General features: G+C 31.9%; 1 protein-coding gene, 1 non-coding gene and 1 pseudogene across 2 annotated transcripts; all 3 read right to left on the bottom strand.

The window, feature by feature from the left end:
* Positions 1 to 1,252: 1,252 nt before the first annotated feature.
* Positions 1,253 to 3,597, bottom strand: LOC114389061 (peroxidase 72-like). The gene is made up of 4 exons (XM_028349654.1): positions 3,245 to 3,597; positions 2,804 to 2,995; positions 2,327 to 2,492; positions 1,253 to 1,896 (listed from the first exon to the last, which is right to left on the bottom strand). Exons 1-4 carry the CDS (start codon positions 3,524 to 3,526, stop codon positions 1,481 to 1,483), a joined length of 1,056 nt encoding a protein of 351 aa, XP_028205455.1. The 5' UTR covers positions 3,527 to 3,597; the 3' UTR covers positions 1,253 to 1,480.
* A 2,851-nt stretch (positions 3,598 to 6,448) lies between these two features.
* On the bottom strand, positions 6,449 to 15,679 carry LOC114389685 (annotated as a pseudogene).
* Positions 15,680 to 15,687: 8 nt separating this feature from the next.
* TRNAH-GUG lies at positions 15,688 to 15,759 on the bottom strand. Its single transcript has one exon. It is a non-coding gene; the product is annotated as a tRNA-His (tRNA).

Here is a 15,759-nt window from a genome sequence, read left to right on the forward strand (position 1 = left end):
TTTTCCTCCATGGTATTAATCTTTTTTTTTAGAAAACAATATTAAGGGTAAATAATCATCAAATGGAAATATGTCCTTTCGTTGACATATGTGAGTAATTAGAGTAATAGTGACAGGAAGATGACAACTAAATATATTTATTGTATTTTTTATATTTTCAAAAATTAAATTTTATATTTTTATTTTTCAGGCATTTATCATCAAATTACATCGCTAGATTGATTTTCATCGGTTCAAATATAAAACCTATGGAGTAATAGACTTGAACTGGTCTAATGATTGTGGGTTAGTGGGTTGACTATGTATATGTGGGTTAGAGCCGAGAACAGTAGCATTACCCAAAAGTACTCAATAACTCATCCTTCACATAGTTAACACCATTTACATCAATACATAAAATTTCATTCGCTCTCGTGTTATTAATACCTCAACGTCCTTCGTACTTTATGTTGATGTTTCCTCTTTGTATCCCATTGCATCAATAAAAATATAATGAAATTGTATTGATCTAATAATAATCAACTCAACCTATTTTAAATACAAAAGTTACACACGGGTTTGTTTGCTTCTCAAAGAGCGAAGTGAAGTATACACAAATAATCACTTTTATATACGAGAAAGAATCATATTAGATTATTCTAGCTTTAATCATTATTATATTATTTTATAACTTTCAAATGGATAATATTTTTTTAAAACTTATTTTTTAATTTAATTTTTTTTCATATAGATTATAAATGCAAAATTTTATATTAATCTAAAATTATTTTTTTACCTTATTCATATAAATTAAAATTGACGTAATATAAACATTTCAAAATATATTAACATATGAGTCATTTGATTGTTTTTTGTTATTATTTAATTTTAACAAAATTTGACACAGACAATATGTAGATATAATTTAACGTTTGGACTAATAAAAATTATATTATATATCAAGTTATAAAAATAATGTAATAATTATTAAAGTTATATTAATATAATTTGATCTCTCCCATGTATCTATTTATTTATCTATTCCATTGGTTCCATAATAGGTTTTGTCTTAAGTTTTTTTTACACATACCAAATACAATTGATAAATAAATGAAAGGGTGTAACAATTTTATAAAGTTAAATATTATTATTATGATGAATTTTATATATAATTTTTGTTGGCTAATATTAATATTACTAGAAATATAAATAAAAATTAATATTAGGTCGAAAAGTTAAACTGACACATATTGTAAGACTTAATTCTTTTCTTATACTGCATTTATTATGCATGAGACGTTATGAATATAAGAAAATAGACAAAACCTCCTGAAACACGCTAGAAAAAAAGTGCTATCAAAAGCCTAAACTCCTTCAATGCATGCAGTGGCAATGGCTTGAGGGTAAACATAAGAAACATAGATTGTTTATTCTATGATGTGATCACATCATTTATTGTACAATATATTAATTATATATGCGAATGATCGATGTTGCTTGTTCAAGCGTTAACCCTCCGGCAGTTCTGTCTGATCTCTCCACTTGAATTCGTCAAAGGAGAAATGTTTCCCATCTTGATCATGGACTTGGAGAATTGTTCAAAGAAAAGGTCGTTTCTTTCAGCATACAACCTCACTAACTCAGCTGATTCTTGGTTCATTGTGAAGAGAATTTGATCAGAATTTAAGAGACCCTTGTTTTCCATCAGGTTCTTGAAGTAGCTGTTGTCAAATTTAAGTGGTGTGGCGTAGTCTAGGAAGAACGGATTCTGGTCACCCAAAGTCGTCCTTGGACACGTAACACGCAAAAAAGCAGCATAGTTTTGGTCAAGAGTGGGATCTGGCTGGCCATTTCCACTTTGGTTGTAGAGTCTTTGCCTGAAGTTGGTGCACCTGGCGACTCCTAGAGTATGGGCCCCTATATGTAACATTTGTACCAAAATTGTTTAGAAAATGACATTGAAATAACTTTGACTCAAGTTTATGCATGACATGCAACATGAGGATAATATTAGTATGTAATTGGATTATGCTAATCAAAATTCACCACAAACCAATCTGAACACTAAAACTAGGAGGCATACTAGAGTAAACTTTTCACGAAACACCTATAGAAAAAGAAAATACAAAATTTGAGATAATTTTTTTTTTAGCTTATGTTAAAGGTTAAAAATCAACTTTTGGATAAATAAACAAAAAAAACTTCTAGAAGTTAGATTTTGCATGAGTTAATTATAACTTAGGGAGAACTTTTTCTTTTATTTGTTTCTCATTCTTTTTCTTTTATATGTATTTTTAGAAAAATTTATCTAAAAAGAATTTGAAACAGACAAATTTTAGGAGAATACCCGATAGAGTAACTAGATCAGTAAGGTTAAGCCCCTGTTGCTCGAATTTTGTTTGGAGGGTCGGAAATATGCTATTTGGGGCTGGAATGTTGTTGTTGGAGCCACTTATGCTTGCATCTCGAGAGTCCCTTCTGCCTAAGGGTACTTCCCAGCTTGGTCCACCAGTCTATACATAAAAGAGATATATAGTGATTCAGGCTTGATAAAAATGACAAAGTCTTGATAATGAAAGGTTAATTAGAAACAGTTTAATTTGAAAAAACATTTTCTGTCTTTTTATTTTTTATTTCCACTTTTAATTACAAAAATATCATTTCGTTTTACTTTATTTTATGTTTGTATGGAAAACTGGAAAAAAAAATTAAACTTATTTTACTATTTGATGCACAAACTTTTATAGTATTTTTGTAATTAAAAAAAAAATATAAAACATTTTTTCAAACCAATTAACTGAATCTCTCATAATAAGATACTTACAAGAACAACTGAATCTCTTGCAGCTATAGTCAAGATGTCAGCACAAGACACTGTAGAAGGGCATGCTCTCTCTATCGCCAGTTTAATTGCATCAATGACTATAAATCCTCTAGCTGAATCACGGTTGGGATCTGATTCCTTCTCACTGACGATGCTTTCACTGCTATCTAACAACAATGAACCATCACATCCCTACAACATCAACTTGGAATTAAGCATTTGAATAAACAACTACTGGATATAACATAATTAACTATTATATGTTTACCAATAAGACTAAGTACTAAGTATTAACATCGATCAATCACATGATAATACAACTATGTTACCAATAAAACTAAGTACTAACATCATATAATTATTTATGATACTACAATGTTAATAATGTGATGTTGTTGTGCAATAAACCACTAATTCTATTGGCAAGTCATAGGGAGAGACCATGACAAAACAATCATGGAAATGAAGCCTGAGAATTTGAGCCGCATATCCGGGTTGAATTACAAAATACGAGGTAAGAATGGACTTGGCAATTTGCTGAGCTTGAGGGCATGAATTGTCATAAAACTGAGGGTTGAGGTTACAGAGGCACAAGGGAGCAAAGGCTAGTAAAGAAAGAAGCAGGAGAAAGCTCATGGAATTGACCATTATGGTTGCTTCTTTCAGTATCACTTCAAAGTACAAAAAATAAGGTTGAAGAGAAGTTTCCAAACTTGGTTGCATGAGTACTGTAGTGGGGAATGGTATTAATTTATAGGGAAGAACATGGCAGAAAACTATTGCATTACAAAGAAAGAACTGGGAGGAAGGAACGAAAGAAAAAGTTGAGAGCTGACCAATTTTCAAATCCAAACTATTGTCAAAATTTATAATATTAAAAGTTATAACTTCAATCTGAGGGTATGCAGAGTATGGCATGTGGCTATTAGCTAGGGTGGAGTTAAGGCGTTGAAAATTAATAGTTTGGCCGCTTATCTAAGTAAATAAAATATTAAAATAAAAAGAATGATAAGAGCATAATTTATTATATGTTTTTAACACACTCTTATTAATTAAAAATAATTTTATGAGTCTCATATCATATTTAATTATTCTTTTTTATAATTTTTAATAAATTTTAATTCATTAAAAAAATATATCTATAAAAATATATTGGAAAGTATGTGCGTAATACTCCTCATATAGAAAATAGGTCAGTGTATGGAAACTTGGGGGATCATTACGTGCTGCTAGATGCGTATACACGTTCGTATTAGATTAATGCAGTATTGTAAAAAGTAAATAAGATATTTTTTTTCCCTTGCAGTTGACATGCTTAATAATTACTTGAACTTAACTTGGCATAGAATCAATCCTATCGTTCAGTTTTCAATAGGGGTATAAGCGACTCAAATTGAATCAAGATTTATTTATTTTTTAATTAAATTAAATTAAATTTAATTGAATTGAATTTATTTATTTTAATTCAATCCAATAACTGGATTGGATTGAGTTAGTCATAAGGACCACTCAAAAAATTCACATCTTTATATCTATAAAAAAAATCCTCAAACTCAAATAAGCAATATTTTTAAAAATCAGTTTTGTAATTATTCTTTGAATAGAAAAGAAAAACAAACCATAAACATATAATCAATTTAAGTAACTCATTCATAATGATAATAAAATAAAAAAACTCATCACCTATTTAACAACTCACAATTCATAAAATACAATATTATTTTATAACTCAAAATACTTAAAAGTCAACAATAATTATTAACCATAAAAACATATTAATTAGTAACCATAAAAACATATTGAGTCTTAAACTATATAACAGAAAAGATGATTTAAGGTTTTCTATATCGGTATTTACCAAAATTTCAATTAAGCATTTCTTTTTTATTTCATATACTCAATATTTTACATTAGACAACTAACATCAAACCTTATTACATTTTTTTAAATTAACTTTTTTTTTAATTAGAAAGTACTCATTTTACTAAGATCTGCATCTTATTAGAGGAAGTCCATATACTTATATAAAGGTTAAAAGTTGACTCACCAACTCATTTTACTTTCTCATTAGTTTATTTCATGTTTTTTTTCTTATCGGAGTTATCATATTACTACACTCAATTTTTTATATTCTTATTTCCATCTGAATTTTTTATTATATTATATATTATATTTCTTGATTTCTCCCTTTTTCTTTATTTTTTTTCTTTCCATCTCTTGCTCCTTTCTACCTGTACACTAAAAAATTAGGGTGTACCTTTAACTTTTCCTTCTTACAATGTGAGAAAGATACACAAGGATAAAGTTTTAAGCCAAAAGCTAAAAGATAAGATGCAATGTATAATGAGAATTAAATTTTTTTATCACTAAGGATCAAGTGACTTAAATGTAAAGTGAAATATTATATTTTACTAGATAAAATTTATTTGAATTGATGTGTTAAAAGTTAATTTTATTTTAATTTTCTAGAGAACTTATCTATTATAGTTGGTAACAATATTCACTATAAATAGATAAGAGGATCAGTGGAAAAACAACACATAAAGAAAGAGTGTGTAAAAAAAGAGATTGTGAAACAAAGTCACTTTATTAAGAGAAAAATGTTTTTGTGTGAAAGTGTGATCATTTCTTATAACCATTGATTGAGATAATCAAATTTGTAGGAAAATACACTATTTGGAGTGTTACAATCTTATAATCATTTTTGTGATAATAAAATATTTTCGAGACGTGAACGTAGGCAAAAGATGTTGAACTACTATGTTAAATTTTTGTATTTGTTATTATTTTTCTTACAGTGTAATCTTTATTGCATTCTCACGATCCTTTGTGGGTGTGAATAATTTTATTTGTGAAAATATTATTACCAACAACACCTATATATATATATATATATAATATTAAGATAAATACAAGATTAATATTAGAATGCACAATGTAAAAAAATGGAACTTAAAATAAAATTGAAATAATTGATATATAAATAAAAATTACAGGAATTTAAAGTTAATTAAAAAACTAAAAACTAAAAATATCTTAAAATATATTTTTATCAACAAAATAAAAATAAAATTTATATAAAGAAATCATATACATATTCATTTTTTTCGTTTTACATACAATTCAATAATATAGTTTATCAGATTTCAACTTCTAGTAAGTAATTTCTTAGTAAGTAATATTCAATGATACTTACTAAAAAAAGAAATTCATAACCCCACACGATATATTTGGCAACTACCCCACTCTACCTATCAAATAAGATGGGAATACTTATTTACTTCAAAACCTTCAACAACACTGGTCACCAGGTCAATGACAATGTGATAAGGGCAAATCAAGGATGTACTAAGAGTTCTGTCTGAGTTTTGTGATTCAAAATGAACAGAAAAGGCTAGTTGATGTGTGACAATGTAAAAATTAGAAAAATACTTAAAAATTTACAATATATATGAACATGTGAGCTAATCTCATTCAATTCAAATTGATCGAACCTAACTATGAGTTAGGCAAATCAGGTAAAAATAACTCCAAGATACCTAGAAAGTTTGTTTTATAACCCAACTTTCCCATCAGTTAAGTAAGGTTGACTTGCTCACTGGGGGTGCTAACTCGTGCTAAAATGAAGAAGGGTATTGTCTCAACTGAAAAAGTAAGATTTGAACTATATGATGTACCACACTATATGGCATGTACAATACACTTGATAAAATCATTTCATGTTAATAACAGTAAGACTTGAAAGACCATAGTTAGATGGTAAAGCATCAGAACCTTGAGGAAAGAATCTCTGAATCTTACGGCCTTGAAAGCCACATCCAAAGTTCAATAATCAAGCACATTTGGATGATAAATCAACATTGCTACTAATTTGAAGCAACACATTTCTTTTTCTTTGAGCAACATGATTAACACATCAACAAAAATCATTAACCACAATCAAACATGATCCCACTAAGCAAAATATCTAATTCAATTAATTAAGTATCGGGCATGAATTATTATAAATCCTTGAATTCGATTCAAATGGATTAAAAAAAAATCTTCTCACTAGGCAGCACCTTGAGAAGGACCAGGAGGACGTTCCCATAGAGGTTTAACTGCCAAATGCACTATTGATGTCTTCTGGCCGTGAGTAGCCTTGTTCAACTCCACTAACCTATTTTCATGACACACTCAACAAATGTTAGATATGTAAAAATATACATATACTAATCTAAACATGCAAATCAATTTAAATAGCATATTCAGATCAAACAGCGGAAATTAAAAATATTACGAGCGTACCTCCAGCCATTGCAAATTGAACGCGAAGCGGGACACACACGAACCTGAAAGACAATTTTGTTCTTCCAGACCCTTACTCACTCTGAATAGATGGTGTATTTTTTTTCTGAATAGAGAAGTGGGTTTGGTAATACAAAACTGAGAGCACCTCATCCTATTTATAGAGTCTGTCCACCACAGAGCTCTCAACTTGTTATCAGAACGTGAGATACTTAATGAATAAACCATATGTTTATTCTATATCTAAACCGAATGATTTTTCTCGAAATAAATAAATATGTGCACAAAATCATATGAGAAAATATCTAACTGAATAAGAGTTTCATTGAAAATAACAAATGTACGTACAATGAAATTACATCATGGAACCAAGTCTCATTCGTACTACATGATCCTTAAAATTCTTTGGTGGCATGCCTTTAGTTAAAGGATCAACAATCATTAACTCAGTGTTGACGTGTTCAATGACCACTTTCTTTTTTTTAACACATTCTCTTATGGCTAAGTACTTGATGTCAATGTGCTTACTTCGACTTCGACTTTTGTTGTTTTTAGCCATAAACATAGCAGCAAAGTTGTCACAATACAACTTTAATGGCCTAGAAATAGAGTCCACAACTCTCAGGCCAGACATGAAACTCTTCAACCATACACCATGCGAGGTAGCCTCAAAACAAGAAACGAACTCAACCTCCATAGTGGAAGTAGCAGTCAAGGTTTGTTTGACACTTCTCCAAGATACACCTCCACTGGCTAACATAAAAATATAACCAGATGTTGATCTTCGTGAATCAACGCAACCAACAAAGTCTGAGTCGGAGTAGCCAATCACTTCCAGACAATCAGTTTTTCTGTACATGAGCATGTAATCTTTTGTTCCTTGAAGATATCTCATCACTTTCTTTGCAGCTTTCTAGTGGTCAATACCTGGATTACTTTGATATCTTCCCAAGACTCCAACAGCGAATGCAATATCAGGTCTAGTGCAAACCTGAGCATACATAAGGCTTCCAACTGCTGAAGCATATGGAATATTTTTCATGTGTTCCCGCTCAAAATCATTTTTGGGGCATTGACTCAAAGCAAGTTTGTCACCCTTCACAATGGGAGTTATACTTGGTGAACAATCTTTCATATTAAATCTCTCTAAACTTTGTTGATATAGGTTTCTTAAGACAAGCCTAAAATGCCTCGAGATCTTTCTCTATGGATCTTTATGCCTATGACATAAGATGTCTCTCTCATATCCTTCATATCAAAGTTCTTTGAGAGAAATTGTTTCACCTCATATAGCATACCCTTATCAATAGTCGCAAGCAGAATATCATCTACGTATAATACAAGGAAACAAATCTTACTCCCACTGACCTTCTGGTATATACAGTGATCCATGACATTCTCTTCAAAGCTAAATGAAGAAATGACCTCATGAAATTTTAAATACCATTGGCGGGAAGCTTGTTTCAATCCATAGATGGACTTATTAAGCTTGCAGACTAAGTGCTCACCAACACTAGATAAGAATCCCTCAGGTTGTTTCATGTAAATCTCTTCTTCTAGATCACCATTCAGGAACACCGTTTTCACATCCATTTGATGCAACTCAAGATCAAAATGAGCTACTAATGCCAAAATTACTCAAAGAGAGTCTTTCTTAGATACAGGGGAAAAGGTCTCTCTATAATCGATTCCTTCTCTTTGAGTGAATCCTTTAGCAACAAGTCTTGCCTTATGTCTCTCAATGTTGCCTTCTGAGTCTTTCTTTGTTTTAAAGACCCATCTACATCCGATGGCTTTTACACCAACAGGCAACTCAACGAGATCCCAAACTTGGTTAGATGCCATAGAATCCATCTCATCCCTCATAGCATTATACCACAAATTTGATTCCTTAGAACTCATGGCTTGTGAAAACGTCTCAGGATCATTTTCGGCTCCAATGTTGTAGTCTGATTCTTGTAAGTACACTACATAATCACTAGGAATTGCTGTCTTTTTTACTCTAGTAGATCTTCTTAATGTTGTTTGGTCATCTTGCTAAGGAACTTGTTCAACTGGTTCTTCACCAGTTTGTTCAATATCATCATGTTGTTCCTCACAAACAACTTGATCTACATGATCACTTTCAACAACTTGTGAAACTTCAATCACTGGTTGTCTAACACCCATTTTAACTTGAGGGGTGGAAATAACTACCAACCTATTACTTGTCCCAGAAGGTTCAGCTTCATAGTGATCTCTTTCAGAAGAAATGTTCTGAAATTGATCACTCCCACTGATCAAGTCATTTTCAAGAAACTTTGCATTCCTTGATTCCACAATCCTAGTGTTGTGGGATGGCCAATAGAACCTATACCCTTTAGACCTTTCAGCATATCCAATGAAATACCCAGTAATAGTCTTAGGGTCTAGTTTCTTCTCTTGTGGATTATAAATTCTTACTTCAGACGGGCATCCCCAAACGCGTATATGTCGCAAACTTGGTTTCCAACCCTTGAATAACTCAAAAGGTATCTTTGAGACAGCCTTGGTTGGAACTCGATTTAATATATACGCAGCCGTCTTAAGAGCATCAATCCACAAAAATTAAGGAAGCTTTACATTACTCCTCATGCTTCTCACGTCTAATAAGGTTCGATTTCTTCGTTCTGCCACACCATTCTGATCCGGAGAACCAGACATGGTGTATTGGGCAACAATCCCATGTTCTTGAAGAAATTTTGCAAATGAACCTGGTGCTTATCCATCCTCTGCGTATCTACCATAGTACTCCCCACCTCTATCTGATCTCACGATCTTAATTTGTTTTCCACATTGTTTCTCAACTTCAGCCTTAAAAACTTTAAAGGCATCTAAAGCTTCATTCTTAGAATGAAGTAAGTAGAGATACATATATCGTGAATAATCATCTATAAAGGTTATGAAGTATTTCGGACTATTTGCATCCATGTCTGGACAACATATGTCTGTATGTATGATTTCTAATAAATTAGAACTCCTCTTTGCACCCTTTTTAGACTTGTTAGTTTACTTACCCTTAATGCAATCTACACAAGTCTCAAAATCAGCGAAATCCAAAATACTAAGTACTCCTTCATTTACTAATCGCTTGATTCTTTCAATAGAGATATGTCCTAATCTCTGGTGCCACAACATAGAGGATTTTTCATTCACAATACATCGTTTTAACCCAACAGAAACATGCATAGAAGTAGCGTCATTTTTCAATTCAATCGAATAAAGACCATCAACCAATTGACCACAACCAATAATTTCAAATTTATTTAGTAAATTAAAACCAAAGTCTGTAAAATTAAAATAAAATCCCAAAGGTGCAAGTTTAGAAACAGAAATTAAGTTTTTACAGAAACTAGAAACATAAAAAGCTTTCTCCAAATGTAATTTAAAGCCACTACTTAAAACTAAGACGCACGTTCCAATGGCCTCTACATGCGAATTCATCCTACTCCCTGAGTAGATGCACTGCTCACTTCCCACTGGCTTCCTTAGGCTTTCCATACTATGCAAGGCATTAGAAACATGGATTGTAGAACCAGAGTCAATCCACCATGTATTATGATTCACATTAATCATATTAGATTCATAACAAACGAAAGTGAATGGTGTACCTTTCTTCTCAAACCAACTTTTAAATTTGGGGCAGTCCTTCTTCATGTGTCCTTTCTTTTTACAGAAGAAACACTTTGACTCCTTTTTAATTGTTGGTTGAGTCAGAATATTTCCTTTATTGGTGCCTACAGACTTCTTCCTATCCTTTCCAGAAATAGAAGTAGTCAAATTTACCTTCTCACCCTCTTCCATTATCAATATCTCCTCTTCTTGAACACACATGATCATCAATTCATTAATAGACCATTTATCCTTATGTATGTTGTAGGAGATTTTGAAGGATGTATATTATTGAGGTAGGGTGCACAAAATGAAATGTACCTGGAAGGATTCAGACATGATAACTTTCAGGGTTTTCAACTGAGCCACTATGTCCCTTAAGCGCATGATATGTTCACGCACACCTCTCGTTCCAGTAAGCTTAATGGAAGAGAATTGCATAATGAGTGTGCTAACAAGCGACTTCTCAGAGGTCGTAAACTGTTCATCAATGGCTTTCAACAGATTTCTGACCTTATCATGCTAGTCAACTGAACCCCGGATACTAGCTGATATGTTGGTTTTTATGAACATAACGGAGAGACGATTAGATCTCTCCCACTTTTCATAAAGATCAACAACATCAGGTTCACTAGTTTCATTAATAACCGATGGTTCATCCTTCCTTATAGCATAATCAATTTCCATCCAACCCAAATGAAGGAGAACTCTTTCCTTCCAAACCTTATAATTATCACCTTTCAAAATGGGAAGGTCACAAGAAATATTCATAGATTGTGAAACTGCAAATAAACACACATGCTCATTAAGAAAATTTGAGACTAAACAAATGTCATGTTTTGCCAATGCAAATCATGTCTCAATATATGAATCTAGTGACACAAAACTTGCTTGTGGGCTAAAGTCCTACTCAATTAGATTCATCATGCAACTTTATGATAAAATTATTAAATCATGCTCTTTTCCTTAATTCCTGTGGGTAAATTAAGAAATATAATTTAATATTTTATCCTAATTAATCATACAAATATAACAAAATTCCTGTGGGTAGATTTCATCACATTACATATGATTAATCACAATTAATATTTCTAATGTGATTATAAATTTAGCATATAATTTTACTCAATTAAAGATGTTGTGACTATTCTCTAATTTAATAAAATTATATTAATCACTTAACATTAAAAAATAATCCTTGCATAAACATACTTAATAATGCAAATGTGCTCAATATTGAATCATAAAAATTACATGTATACCAATTCAAAATAACATTACACGTATATTTATTCAACATGTAATAAACTTTAAAGGATTAAATCCAATGCATACCAGTATTTAACATAATATTGCATGTTCAGCATAACTTAAGAGACACACAATTTTAAACAGTTTGTGCATAAATGATTTATCCTTCAGAAGTTATAAATACACATGAACTGCAACTAATAAACAATTAAATTGTAGTAGCTTAACGACAAAACTAATATATATCACATCTACCACTGGACCAAGTCGTGCTTTGTTTAATGTTGTTAGTTTAAAATGTAGATTAACAATTCCAAGACAGTAAACAAAACCCGCAAAACTTCGTCTTCAACCTCCAGCAATGGGTAAAAAAAAATAAAAAATTATTACCTTAATTTCGAAAAAACCATATCATTATATGTATTTTAGACACCCAAAAATACGTTTTAAATCATAGAAAAATTAGAAAACTCATATCATTTCTAATTTTGATGTTATTTTGAATTAAGGAGGCTTAAAACATAACACCCATGTACTCAGAAAATAAACTCTGCATAATAGGAACGACCCAATAAGCAAGACAGAGGTACAAATAGGCTTTGATACTAAATGTAAAAATATACATATACTGATCTAAACATGCAAATCAATTTAAACAACATATTCAGATCAAACAGCGGAAATTAAAAATATTACGAGCGTACCTCCAGCTATTGCAAATTGAACGCAAAACGGGGTACACACGAACCTGAAAGACAGTTTTGTTCTTCCAGACCCTTACTCACTCGGAATAGAAGGTGTATTTTTTTTTTTAATAGAAAAGTAGGTTTGGTGATACAAAATTAAGAGCACCCGATCCTATTTATAGACTATCCATCACCGAAAGTTATCAGTACGTGGATAAATGATGGATACGTGATTTGTTACTGAAGATGGTTGCAAATATATTGCAAAGATATGGGTTGAATGTGGATGAAAAATGGATCAAATTCAAAATAACTAATTTTTCAAAAATAATAAAATAAAATAAAATAAAAGAACGCGGAAGTGCGCAAATGAAGTGTAGGCAATCCTACTAAACAAACTTACAAACAGCAATATTGATTTTTCTGTGCAAAGTCCCAAGAAATTTCATTTTTTTTAATATTTTGATAAAAGGAAAAAGGAGAGCACAAAATTTAGGAACAAAATAACAAACCCATGATGCATCTAAAATTATATCAATAGCAATGCTGACAACACACTCTTTACTACACATTCTCTATAATTTGGTGAATTTTATGTGGGTCCTACTAAAAACAGTAAATCTAAGTTTTACAGTGTGGCCCAGAAGAAATTTACCCAATAATAAAATGTGGTGAAAGCTTATGGTTTTAGCATTACTCTTTATTTATATTTAATGCCGTTGGTGATGCATGCAATACTGCACTTCTGCATATTTAAATATTTTCAAAACATAAATCTAAATTTAACTAAACATAATTCTGCCATTAATGAAGAGAAACGGGAGTATTATTCTATTGATATGCCTTTTCAATTTGACCAATAAATATAAATATAAAAATTAAAATTAATTTAAGAATCTAAACCAATATTCACGCTCCACTTATCATATATTCTTATTTCTCTACACAAGTTTTTTTGTCTGATCCAATTTTCTCCCCAACTCTTTGCCCGTTGGATAAATATAAATATAAAAATTATAATAAAAAATTTCTCATGTTAAGAATATGCTTAAAATTTCTCAAATTCATGGTATAGATGTTTAATAAAGTGATGCCCAATTAATATTTTTTTTAATAAAGATTGGCTTGTATACTCAGCCACAGAGAAGTGATGTCCAATATTTAGTTAAATCAAGCTCAGACCTATCAAGACTAATTTGTTGACTATTAGAAAGACCTTATATATTATTATGAGGTTCAGAATTAAACCATTAATAGTCAAAAGTTCCAATAAAAATTAGTAAGGAGCTTGGAACTCACTGTCTCTAAGCACGCAGAAAGAATTGTCATGCCAGGCAATGCATCAATTCCACGCTGTAAAAGGTTAAAAATACAGATATTTAAGATGTATATGATATAACAGAACAGACATAGTGACTATCTTATGCGTGCAACTTGCAAGTGACTGAGAAAAATCCTGACCTGGCGTTCCACTTTTGTCTTGTAAATGAACCCTCCACAACAAAAAAGTGTCGAAGAAACAAAAAATCTGCCCAATAACATGTTCCCATATATTGAACATGCATAGGAAAAATAAGAAAACATTGAGATGTGTATATGATGACAACAAGAAATTGTTTTAAGTCTTATTTTATGACTATATATAGTATTCAGCCCCTAGCTCTAGGTAATTCTTTTACTTGGCATAATCAAATACAAATTAAATATAAGAGAGTTTCTATACATGCAAGACAGCACTCCAAATATTGCCCATCCTCTTGTACGACCTCCCCCTGGATCCTGTTTATAGTCTGCAACAATAAATAAACAGAGCTAGGCATTCATTCAACAGAAATGGTAGTTAAAAGAAAAATGTTATAATACCATTGGCATAATCACCATACTTGTTCAGTCTTCCTATTAATTAAATACATATAAAGAACAAGAGGAATAATAGTAGAATCTGAATTTTCTAGGTGAGTTGGTATCATTCACCACATATCTTTGTAAGCACAAATTCAACTGGCTCATACCCCTCAACTGGGATTGTGATATTAACTTCATATGGGGTATTACGGGCCACCTCACCTGGAAAAGAGTTGAAACATTAAACTTTAACAAAGAAAACTCAGCAGAACACTGATGATTGTAATATAAGTGGGACCATACATCTCCAATCAACAATCAACATTGATGGTGACAACGTTGTAGGAAGCTTCCCTTCGCCAGCAGACCCAGACAATCCAACTTCCAGGCCTTTATCTGGAAGTACCTAATTAGCAGCAGTCAACAATGGACAAGTCCCCAGTATCTTAAGGAAAGCCAAAAACAGTTCCCCAGAGACAAAACCAATAAAAAATGTACCTTTGAACTAGGCTTTTGAACCAGGGAAGAAAGTGAAGCAACTGCAGTCATAGACAGGACTACCCGAGTTTGCCCTGTATGAAAGCTGTAAAGAACAAGCATAACATATTTGTAATATTAAAGGAAGGCTTGGGTATGTGAAACAACTGACAGCAGAAGATTAAAATGTCAATGGTTATCCGCAAATTTTTTTAGTACAAACTTTTTTTTTCTAAAAGTCCACCCAATGTTGGTGGTTAATTTGTTAGTGAGAAGGATTTGAACCCACCACCTCTCTCTCCCCTGCTTCTCTCTTAATCACCAAGGCAATCTTATAACTTCAATTACCGACGTAAAACCTAAATTTTGATTGGAAAACAGAAAAAACAGCACCTTGAATCTAAGTTTTGTCCTAAAAAGAATAATTAGAAGCAATACCAGGTTGCGAAACGAGAGGATCCGGCGGCGGGGTTTGGGAGGTGTCGAGGGCGGAGAGGACGGAGTGGTCGACGGGGAGCGGAACCCTAAGGGAGAGGGAGGAGTGCGAGGAGTGAAGGTTGACGTCAAGGTCGTTGCATAGGAGAGAAGGGTTTAGGGTTTTGTCGTTGGGGAAGAGCTCTTTTCTGCTTGTCCGGTGAAAATTTGGAAGCGCCATTGGGCATGAATAAAAGCGTAAGAAAAAATCGTTTGGTTTAAAACTAGTTGAAGTGTGGCTGCTGGGATTCGAGCCCAGATCTCCACGGCCACAACGTGGAATTCTTACCACTAAACTACAGCCAC

The sequence above is a fragment of the Glycine soja genome, chromosome 16, assembly GCF_004193775.1.
Source record: "Glycine soja cultivar W05 chromosome 16, ASM419377v2, whole genome shotgun sequence".
Taxonomy (NCBI): Eukaryota; Viridiplantae; Streptophyta; class Magnoliopsida; order Fabales; family Fabaceae; genus Glycine; species Glycine soja.